Source organism: Fukomys damarensis, unplaced genomic scaffold (genome assembly GCF_012274545.1).
Source record: "Fukomys damarensis isolate Sample0158 unplaced genomic scaffold, DMR_v1.0_HiC HiC_scaffold_17, whole genome shotgun sequence".
NCBI lineage: Eukaryota > Metazoa > Chordata > Mammalia > Rodentia > Bathyergidae > Fukomys > Fukomys damarensis.
This window is the reverse complement of record NW_022900929.1, coordinates 72,705,091-72,716,960: the sequence shown is the minus strand read 5'-3', so window position 1 is coordinate 72,716,960 and position 11,870 is coordinate 72,705,091. Positions and strand designations below refer to the sequence as shown.

The following is an 11,870-nucleotide window of genomic DNA, read 5'->3' as shown; positions in this document are numbered from 1 at the left end:
GAAAGTAGACTATTAATGACTGAGAAGCACTGCAGCCTACACTCAGCAAAACACTCACATTGGAGATGGCTCAGCTTGGAGCACTAGTGAAAGTGTACAGGCTACCAAAGTCGGCAGCCATTGGAGTCGTGCTGAGATAGCTCACCTTACTGAGACACACCAGGATATAGTGCCTGTATGGAAGGGACTCATGGAAATGAGCAAATCTAAACAGAACACAGTTAAAATGCTGATGATATGCATAACGTTAATCCATTGGAGTCAGAGAAAGGAAGTTTCATAAGGTAATGATAGAACTTAGCTAAATCAAGAAAGTAGTATATTTTTTCCAAGAAACTAATGTGTTCCATGAGTATATGTGGTTCAGCACAACTAAAGGACCTGTATTTCTTGGGGAGAGGGGTAAAAAGATGCTTCTTCTATTGAGAATTTGCATTATGTAGTAGAAATAACTTAAATAAACTTAGAAGCCAAACTTTGGTTGGACACTACCAGTACTGTGCCTTTGGGCAAGTGATTCAGTTTTACTAAATCTGTAAAACTGGTGAAACCATAGCTATCTTTTCAATATATTGTTAAGATTAAATGTGATCTGGAAGATGATAGTAACTATCCAAATCTAAATCTCTTCAGTGTCCTCACCAAAAAAATCATAAGACAGAAAAGGACTACACACACACACCATACAAAAGGCACACCTTTACCAGTACAAGATAGATAATACCATACATTTTTTAAATTACCTTTATGTATGGAAGTAGAAAATTATATCCATTCCTGTTGCTCTTACAAACATGTGGTTGTGGAAAGCGAACAAGGAGCAGCCTGTGAAACCATAAAGAAAAGGAGAGAAATTAATTTAAAGCACAGACAGAAGCTTCAGACAAAAGTCAGAAGCCACAAATCCCATATGCCTGGGATTCCATCATTTATAAAACTGGCAACAGAAGAGGTATGTGAAGGTGAGAAGGACCAAAGTAGCAGCAGCAGAGCTGCACTGCTCCTAGAAGAGGAAACGCTAAAGGTGTTGCCTTTTGGTGGCATGGCAGTGAAGGAAAAGAAGGAAGGAAGGAGAAAATGAAGGGTTATGGAGGAATAAGACACAAAGCATAGCAGCCAACCCCCAAACCCACCATGACATCATCTGTTGGAGGAGCCCACTCTTTGAATCTGCAGAGGCAAACATTCTTAACCCTACCCACAAAATGCCCAGGAATAGAAATGAACCAGATGCTATACAAGCTACTTTAAGAGGAACAGAGAAATTGTGACTGAAGACATTTCAGCTTATAGAAATCCTTTCCCAAAAAGCAAACACAAAATTCCCATGACAGAATGACCTCAAACAAACTTGTACACAGTTAAGAAGAAAAATAAAAACAAGCAGAAATCCAAAATCTTAAGACAGCAAAAAATTGCAATAAGATTTGATTAAACTCAGGAAAGAAACTGAAGAGAAAAGCAAGGCCATTTCCCAAGTAACACACTAATCATGTTATCTAAGAGAGTAAATTTAAATAAAAATCTAATAAAGCCCATTGATAGGAAGGAAAACACCAAGAAAATGAAAACAAAATGTAGAAAGAAGAAACCAGAAAGATACAGACGCTCACTGGACAGAGTTCCATTCCCATAACAAGGTCACTAAAAGGAATTTTAAATAGTATGTACTTTACAGTATTCAGAACAAAGGAAACTCCAACTTGACTGCTTTTATTTGCATAACTCTTACATGCAATACTCTAATGTGTAACAATATAAAACTATAGTACTGTACAGAACAATAAGCAAAAATTAAAGTACTGTATAAACAAGATGTACCATATAATAAAGACATTGAAGGCTCTGTAAGATGTACAGAACTATATCAAAAATGGATCATAAGTCTGAGCTGTAGGTCATAAATACAAACAGCATGCTTTAGTCACAAATCTGTGAAATGGGTAGGTCATTAAACGAGGAGTATCTATTAGACATTATCATAATAGTTTAATGAAAATGATTTTTTTTTTCTTAACATTTGCTCTCCAGTAGCCTTTAAAATAAGATACAGCAGCCACCAATAATTCATCACATCAGCTGGGTTCAGGCAAATTGATCCCACACATGTCAGAAAAGGCAGGAATGAAAATTACTCAGAAAATCCAAGGTATCTTACAGTATAGTGATAATGTATAAAAGTACTCATCGATAATCATGGTTACAAAATAGATGCAATCCAGATATGATCTTTAGCAAATCAATAAAGTGTCTATTCCTGTGTTTTTTCACACGCCCTTTCCTGACATCTTAGCAGCTTCCGTGAATTCTGGAAGGTTACATTGATATTACTAGAAACTGTGTTTTGAATATACAGTTTGTCTCATTAATGAAGGAGCTTCTGCAGGTCATTGTAAGGGACCAGTGAAAACTCAAATACTACTAAGATGTCACAAAACTCATTGCAAATGCTAAATATCCCACAATGGAACTGTCATTAATGGAGCCACTGCTCTGTCCGTATATGCAGTATAAATACTTTTGAGCATAGAAAGACATATGAAGAATGTATTAAGGAGCTTACTGTTCAGGAGTGCAAGACAAAAACACATGAAACATCTGAGAATTTATGTAACTCCAAATGAATCAGTTTCATTATCACTTCAGGAGCTGGTGAAAGCAAACAGTCCATAGAACCGAGCCCAGTACAGAGTCCCCTGAAAAATTTTCTGGCCCTTTGGCACAGCTGTTTTGCCTGTATCATTTATGATCAGTGGGTCTCATAAGACCATGCTCCAAATCACTCCCTTCTGCATTGAAACAGGCAAACCATGTATATTGTGGGTATTGTGGCAAAACAAGCAACCTCAATATCCAAAAGAATATCAGGTAGCTTGTTTTTCCCCAGTACCAGACATTATAGAAATAATATATATTTTGAAGACAGTTGTTGTCATGCAGCTTATTTGTACAACATGCTTAGTGAATATCTCTAAAATACAATAGGCTACAGCTTTTCCTTGTTTAACAACTGGATTGTGGTCTTGTGACTAGGTCGTTAACTGAATTGGTCACTAAATGTGGAATCATGTGTATAGAATATACATTAAAATATTCAGAACAAAGAAATGATGAAAGGAAACTCCAACTTGATGGTTTTGCTTTTATTTGCATAAATCTTACTTGCAGTACTGTAATGTATATCCACACAAAACTACAGTAATGTACTATACAGTACAATCAACAGAAATTACAGAATCATATAAACAAAATGTACTCCAAAAAAGACTTTGCAGCTCTATAAACAAAATGTACAGAATCCTACAGAAAGAAAAAAAAAAGATTAAGTCCCAGCAGCACACCTTTAGTCCTAAGTCCAGTCATTAACCAGATAGGTTGTTAATCAAGGAATATCTATACAGGCAAAAGAAGACCCAACACACTTAAAATTAAGTGAAGAATAAAACTCGATACAGTAAACCATAATCCAAGGAAAATTTTCAGAAATAATAGGAAAACTGAAATCTAAAATGTTTCTTTCTGAGGGAAGAAAAAATAATAAAATAGCTTATATCAGATTTCTTAAGAACAATATTCAAAGGAATGCTACTGTAGAGCAATATTTTTTGAAATCCAAAGTGCAGTCTAGTCAACCTGTCCTCCAAGTATCAGATAGTGTAAACTTGCACAAATTTAGGAAATAGCACAAATTCCACATGTTTAAATGTAGACCCAAGACTAAAACAGTGATGGAGATGTGGTTGCTGTATGCTTTAACAAGGGGGAAATATTAGCTAAATAATTATTTTACAGATAATAAGTGGGAGTCATAGGACATCATTTAAAATGAACAGACCAAGCAAAAAGTTAAGTAAGCAAAGAAAAAATTTAGAGTACTCTAAAGTATACACACACACACACACACGCACACACACAGAACCACTGGAGCAAAAAGTACAAATCTTCCTAATTTAAAAAAAAAAAGGTATATAAGTAAAAATTACCAAAAAATACCACACTGAAAAAAAAGTCTGAATAATAAACTGATTATCAAAGAACAAAGAAATTCAAACATATCGGTCATCTCCATAATTAATGAGCTGATTCAGCAGAAACTGATTTTCAAATGGCTTCATACAGCAAAACCTAATTCTGTACTGTGTACAGAAGACATATGTAAAACACTAGAGCTGCTCCTGAGAAAAAGAAGGGAGCCTTCCTTCCTTTCCTTTTTCATTCCACCTGAGCTCAAGCCTGTTAGCTGGTGCCGCCCACATCCAGGGTGGATCTTCCCTCTTCAGTAAGTTTGTCCCTCAGTCACACTAGAACTATGCTAAGCCAATTAGCTGGGCATTTCTTACCCAACTTGACAGAACAGTTAGCTGTCATGATCATTGTTTAAAAGAGAAAATAAATCTTTAGCTCATGCTGACATTCCTCATTGAAGTTTATAATTACAAAAGTTTTCTTTCTTATATCTCTTTCATGCTAAAATCCTAGGGTCCTGATGCTATTAACAATTAATACATTTATCATAACCTACAGTTCTGAATTAGCAATACTGTTATTATTACTAACAGTGTGATTATTACAAAAAGTTTAAGATACGTTTGTTGTTCTTTTTGTCCATAGGCTATTTCCTAATATGTGTGTACAAATACTGTGTTTTAAATTAACTTGAAATAATTTCTCTTTGTGTGGTTAAATCACCAGCTTCCTACATAGGTAGGTACACTTATTTCATTGTGCTTTTACTTTTATAGTTTTATTATCTTCATTTTGATTTTTTTGCTATGTTAAACATATTTTAATAATTCTCAATAGCTAACAATAGTGTTTATTTTAAATAATCAGGGAACAGTTTAATCAGGAAAATGTTGTGATTCATGAAAAACATTTTTTCTAAAATAGGTGAGAAATTTACTATAATCAGTAGTTTATTCCTATGTACCAACTGGGAGTCTGTTACCTCTAAGGCAGACCTAAAAAATCCTGCAAACCACTGCCAACCATACAATTTCTAAATATTACTTCCAGGATTTCACATCAGTATTTTCTAAGACTTTGTAACCAATAAAACTTTGTATGAAACTTATTTAAACCCCTTGTAGGGCCTAAATTAAATAGATAGTTGCTCATCTACTTTTCAAATATAAAATAAAATGTTACATGTAAATTTTTATCATAATAGGGCCGGGGATATAGCTCAGTGGCACTGCCCCTGCCTGGCAAGTTCAATTCCTGAGTTCAATTCCTGGTACTGAAAGATTTTTTTTTTTATGCTAGTAAAAAAAGATATACTCTGACTTAAAATTTGCTAAAGACTTTAAATGATTATTTTGGGTTATGAAAGTATTTTTGTGACATCAGCAGCAAAATGTAGGATTGTAGCTACTATACCTCACTTTGAGAGCTTGAATCCTGAAGTGTATACTTTTCTGATCTCCCTTTTCAGAGGCTGATAAAATACCAGTAATGCGTGGACAGTGGTTTATTGATGGTACTTGGCAGCCTCTGGAAGAAGAAGAAAGTAATTTAATTGAGCAAGAACATCTCAGCCGTTTTAAGGGTCGGCAGATGCAGGAAAATTTTGATACTGAAATGTCAAAATCCATAGACGGAAAAGATGGTAAGACTGGTTAATAAATTTGCTCTGTAAACTAAGAGTTCCTAAGTGTGATAATGGTAGTTGAGGATTAGAATTTATAAAATTTGAATATTTACTTAAAGGTGATGGGGGATAGAACCCAGGGACGTATGCTAGACAGATGCTCTGCCACTGAGATATGGCCCCAGCCCTAAAATTTGATTTTTTAAAATATTCAATAATTATTCTAGAATTGAAAACTATCTAAATTTTTGTTTTGCTTAATATATATGCTACATTGCATGATACTAACACAATTTATTATAAATGCACAAATTGCTATATTGTACTCCCTAAATTAGTCTTTTGAACAGTTTTATAGTTATCAAAGGAAATTGATCTTACCAAAAAATTTTTAACGAAAATTCCCTATCATATCAGTAGAACTATTTTTTTGGTGTTTTGATGTTGCTTCTTTTCCTGTAATTAAAAACTTTTAATTGCCTTTGTGTACCTCAGCTATCTCCCTAATGACAGTAATTGGTTTCTGATTTTACATTTGCTTATTCAGCATTTGAATGTGTTTGCAGTAGTTAAAAATATTATACAGTTGCCATGTTTTCATTATGTGTCTGAGTAAAATTCAAAATATGTGGTAAAGTTAAAAATACTTCTATTGTTCCATTTACTGCAGGCAGTGGGATCAACTATTCCGGTGAGTACAAAATGTACAGGTAGATTAGAATGTGTAGATACTGCTTTAAAATTATTTCTAATCTAAAAGCGTTTCTTCATCCATGCTTGCCTTTATTTGGGAGGTTTCTTGGCAAGCCCCACTGAGCCTACTGAATTAAAATGCAAATTTGAGTGACTTTTTTCCAAATAATTCTAAAGCAGAAAAATTCAGTTTTGATCAGATAACTTACTGAATGCACCTTGAAAAAACAAATGATGTGAGTGGACGTGACTGTTCATATAATGTCTAATGGCAAAATAAGCTTTATATTGGCTAAAGATTTTATTCTCCCTTTCCTGCTTTTTACTATCCTTATCTCTCTCTGAAGATACATATGTACATACTGGTCACAAGCAACAGTTTCCTTATATCAGATTAAAATATCTTTTGCATCTACTTGGTTAAAAATCAATGTAACTGAAGAAAATTGTGACTTCAGAATAAGTTGGCAGTTAAATCTAACTTTTATGTAATATTTGTCTATTATGTGCAGATACCATACTACAGGAGTTATAAATATAATCTCATTTTTCTAATCTGTAGAATCAAACGTGTCCTTATTTCACTGGAAAATTCACACTGAAGTTGTTACTTATCAATATGTATTCAAAGTAGTTCAGTATAAGAGCTACATGCCTGCAATTTGCCATAGAAATAAATACTCTGCTTTTGTTAAGGGCAAAGATAGGCAACTTTATATAGTATCTGTGATTTTTATCTTAGTGAGTGAAATATTTTGTAACCTCTCATCACTACTACCAGAATAATCTCAGATCCACTTCATAGTATGATGAATGATGAATTTCTTAATATAAAATAATTTTATTGCCACTGGAGAAGTCTTGAGTTTTTAAGGTTTTTTTTTTCCCCTGTGTTCTCCTTAAGTCTTCTGCAGTTCACCTTACCAAACCAGGTTAGCCACACAAATTCCTTACTCTTAGTGAAGGATAAAAAGATAAAGGCTTAGAGGGAAAAAAAAAAAAGGAAGAATATACAAAATTTAATAGATTGTTTCCCTTTCTTTTGTATGTTCAAAACATATTTGTCAATTTGTTACCCATCCTAGTGGAAGTTAGTCATTAGCTCAGTTCATCTCTAGCTCCCACCTATTGGGAATCTTGCCTGCAGTGAAATTGAACTTAATATGTCCTTTTTACTTCTGCTCCCTAAATACTAAATATAAGCAAATTCTTCAGTTTTTCTCAAAATGCCCAAATTTAAATGAGTCTGATACAAGAACCTGTTTTATTTTGTTAGATTTTTAGTATGTCTTTGAGTATAAATATGTATGTCAATTCTAGGGTATCAATCTAGGATAGTATAGCAGTATTCTTATCTTAATTAGTAATGACCATATGATTAAACTTGAAATATTTTTGCATTGTAAACTTTCAAAATTGATCTTTTGGAGTTTTGTAGAAGAAAATTGATTTTTTTTAAAATGCACTGTCACCTATAGGCCAAGATTCAGCATGCTTCGTTATTAATAAAGATTATCAGTAAAATTCCATTTAAATATACTGTTAGAATTTTCAGTCATTTGCTATGTATTAAGATATGACGTTTGACTTTGAAGAGTATGAAAAATTTCATAGTACATTTGGAAACTATATCTGGTCTGAAGAAAAGAACATCTACCATCCCAAAAGCCACAATTTTCAATCCCAAAAAGCCAACTTTTGAGGAAAAATACCTTAAATTTATAGTATCTACAAAGATTAAAAAATAATCTTTCTGTCTTTTTTTACTTTTACCTCTAAGCTCCTAAAATTTTGTATTTCATTAATTTGAGGGGAAAAATATATTTTCCAACTAAATTTTCTGATATATATATATATATATATATATTTATATTTACTAAAACCTTGACTTTTCATGTTGTGTGGAGATTCTCAGTGTTTCCAAATACAGATATTGTACCTAGTCACTTTTGTGAAAGAAATAGACAGTTTTTACCCTCGAGCAGTTTCATCTTACTTAGAAGACCAAACCAACACATAAGAACAGTTACAAAGGAATAAATAGAAGATGGCATAGCACAGAGTAAATATTAAATATTCTGAAAAGATACTTGGAATAGTCAGTAATCACAGTGATCTGGAGTTACTAAAATAAGGCTTTCTGAGACGGGCGTGGTGGCGCACGCCTGTAACCCCAGCACTCGGGAGCCTGAGGCAGGAGGATCGCTGTGAGTTCGAGACTAGCCTGGGCTACATAGTGAGTTCCAGGTCTGTCTCAACTACATAGTGAGACCCTATCTCAAAAACAAAAAATAAATAAGGCTTTCTGGGAAATCCCATTTTATATAAAGTTTGTTTAAAAAAACACTATATTTGAGGACTTATTAAATGCTCTAGGGAATTTGAAAGAAATAAATTCTTGACTAAGGGATATTAAAATAAGATAATTCCCTTTTTATCAGATTTTATCTGTTTTGTTAGGATAGCTAGATTACATGTATTCAATATTTTCCTAACCTCAAAATGTGCATTGAATTAAAGACATCAATCACAGTTTGGTGAAAGTTCTGATATCCACATAAATGTAATTTACAAAAAGATAATCCCTTTTTGTGTTTTAGGTCCTGAAATCTAAGCTTAGTTATCCTGAGACCTAACATGAAAATTGATTCTCTCCCATCTAACCCCAGGCTAGGAAACATTTATCCATCAGCCTAACAAATGGAAGCATGTTGTTTCTCTTGAGTTTAGTCCTCCAAATAAAATCAGGACTTAAAATACATAGCTCGGTAATATCCAAGCACATGAAATAATTAGTTTTAAAAATTGAAATAAATAGGTTTTAAAACATATCATTCACCAGAAAATAATATATCCATAATTTAATAATGAGAAAGCATCAGACAAATTCAACTGGAAGACCATTCTTCAAAATAACTAACCAGTAGACTCAAAAAGATCAAGGTCATGAAAGACAAGTAAGAACTGAGAAGTTTGTCATAGTCAGAAATGAAACATGACAAACTGCAGTATGGCATCCTGGATTGGATCCTAGAACTGAAAAAGATTAGTGGAAAAAATAGAGAAATATGGAATTCCGACTTGGCCAATTAAAGGAGGTGTATTGGAGATACTTGGAGGAGAGCCACCAAAAACATATAGGCATTCTGAAATGTGGGAGGCTGTCACACCCAGAAATGGAAACTCAATCTAAAAGATGAATCCTTTGGATGAAACAAAATATCCTAGTTGTTGGAATGGGGAAGCAGTGCCATCATTCGCCTCCCCCTGCACCCTCTGCCCAGAGCCACCACCCTGGGAGCTGAGGGAAGTCTGAGGAAAGGAGCCAGCCCCGCAGAGGCTGGACTCCAGCATGGGCTCCCTGGACCCACTGCCCACTGCCCAGCATCAACAAGGGAGACCAGGCCACCTGCCCTAAGCAGAGAGAGGCTGAATACTGCAGACTCTAGACAGCTGGCAAGGACCTACAGATGACATCTGCAGACAGACAGACTGAACAGAGCTGGTCCAGAGTGGGTGCTTTCCTGTTATTTTCCTAAACACCACAAAGATCTGAGTCTGGGAAAATCTGTCTACCACCCAGTCCTGCACCTCAAAAGAGACCCCCGTGGAGCTCTTGAAGCAGGGATGGTTGGAGGTCTGAGCGAAGGAGCGGGGTCAGTGGGGCAGAGAGCTTCTGGCTGTATGCGAGGGGGAAGACCCCTCGAGGAAGAATACTGAGCCAAACAAGGATTTGCCTGGCAGAAAGGGAGCAAGCAGATGTGGGAAGTCACTGGTGCAGTCAGTAGAAAGCCTCCGGGTGTCAGGCAAACTACTTCCCATCCTCCTCTTCCCAGATTAACTGAAGTAGTTGGATCTTGGGATAGTGACAAAGGTCAGCAGCCACATCCAGATCAGGGCTTGCAGCCAGGAAGTAGGTCCAGAGAGAAGGACGGAACACCTACAGCCGACTCCAACTACAGCAGGAAGGAAATTGTATGGACTCTGGCTATATTGTGCAGCAGCCATGTGGGGTTTTTTGTGTTTTCTTGCTTGGGTGTTTGTTCTGGGTTCTCTCCAATTTTGTTTGAGGTTGGTTTTTTTGTTTTGCTTTGTTTTGGGGGGATATTTTGTTTGTTTGTTTTCCTTATTCAGTTCTTACATCTGTTGCTAGTCATTCTAGCGTTCTTTGGCTCAATTCAGGTGGAAATTATAAATTGGCAATGCCATCCTCCATCATCACCATAGGTCAACTCTGCCAGGTGCTGGTCTCCTCCTGCCAGCCACCGCCTTCCTTTGCCAGCTTGTGCTGAACAAAAGTCAGCTGTGTCTGATGCTGGTCTCTGCCTCTGGTCTTCATTGAATGCCGGCCCCTGGAGCTCTTTGGTGTTAACAACTCTTGAGTGTTTATTGTTCTCTCTTGGAAACAACCACTTTGTCTACACTACTCATAAAAATCCCAAGCAGATATATATGACTTTTGAAATGTATGCTGTGCAAGAATTAAGTCAGGAGCAGGTGTATAGGAAGACCCGGTGAGCCTTTAATTTTAACAGGGCCTGTGCTGCAGCATGGGGGTCAGTACTCAGGAGGAAGCCCTCCTAGACTAAGCCCAGAATTGGCTGGGGAGTGCTGCTCATGTAGCAGCTTGCAGCCCTGTTTCAGTGAGGAGCGGACTGAAAGCTTTCTATGAATGTTGAGTGTGCACACAAGGGGCCCAGATCCCTCTTGTCCTGATCTTAGCCACTCCAGGGTGACCTCTTCCTTCTTCACAGAGGCATCAGTATCATCGGAAGTGGCAGTAGAGTGGGTGGGGCACCATGCTGACTCCATCGCTGTATGAGGTTGAATTGGAGGGTGGAGGTTTGAAGCAAACTATTCCAGTCCATGGGGGTGTGAGGGGAGGCAAGGGGGATGGGCAGACAGCCACTGGTAAGCCACACCACCCTCCAGCTGGCAGGTTTATTTTTCAAGTTTCCTTTTTTTTTCTCTTGGTCTTTTTTCTCTTTTTAAATCTTCTTTCCTCCATATTCTATTCACTCTTCCTCATTTTATATTCACTCTTCCTCATTTTACTTATTTTCCTGTCCTCCCTCACTGCTTTTCCACCTATATATGTACAAAAGAGGGTAAGAATAGACACCTGAGCCTTAACTCGAATGGCGGGGTGACCCTTAACAGAAGGGTGTGTACACAATTCACAGCTAACCACAAATACCGTAAATTAACAGGATCCAACCTCACAGTGTCACTCAGCCTCCAGTTATACCTTCCTCCCCACACCTCTACAGCTATTTTCGTAAACCTCCCTAACACTAACCCTTTCTCCAGTTCTAAAAATACCTCCGAGTCTGACCTCCTATCTATGTTTTACCTATTAAAATTGCTCTTAGCGCCCTCTCCTACTGACTTTCCCCTTTTTCCCCTTCCTACTCCACATCCCATACTCACTGCCTATTACAGTAAAGTACAGTCTGTAAGGGGCATTAACAAAAGGGCAAAAATGTAAAAGCAAGTTTGCATGCCTGTAATTGATGTAGGGTTGTATGTATAGGTGCTGATAGGACCAGTAGGAATATTCTCTACAACACGGTGACAGGATCCATCC

The 11,870-nt window shown here is 36.4% G+C and overlaps 1 protein-coding gene across 3 annotated transcripts in view; it reads left to right on the top strand.

Annotated features, from left to right (window-relative positions):
- Nucleotides 1-4,692: 4,692 nt before the first annotated feature.
- Nucleotides 4,693-11,870, top strand: part of Ddhd1 (DDHD domain containing 1) — a 48,760-nt gene continuing 41,582 nt past the window's right edge. For 2 of the 3 annotated variants that reach the window (XM_033765198.1, XM_033765197.1), the window contains exons 1-3: nucleotides 4,693-4,704; nucleotides 5,435-5,608; nucleotides 6,261-6,281. In XM_033765198.1, the coding sequence (XP_033621089.1) occupies nucleotides 5,455-5,608; nucleotides 6,261-6,281 (175 nt within the window). In that variant the 5' untranslated portion in view covers nucleotides 4,693-4,704; nucleotides 5,435-5,454. The remainder of the gene's footprint in view (nucleotides 4,705-5,434; nucleotides 5,609-6,260; nucleotides 6,282-11,870) is intronic. The other variant, XM_033765199.1, reaches the window with a different exon arrangement.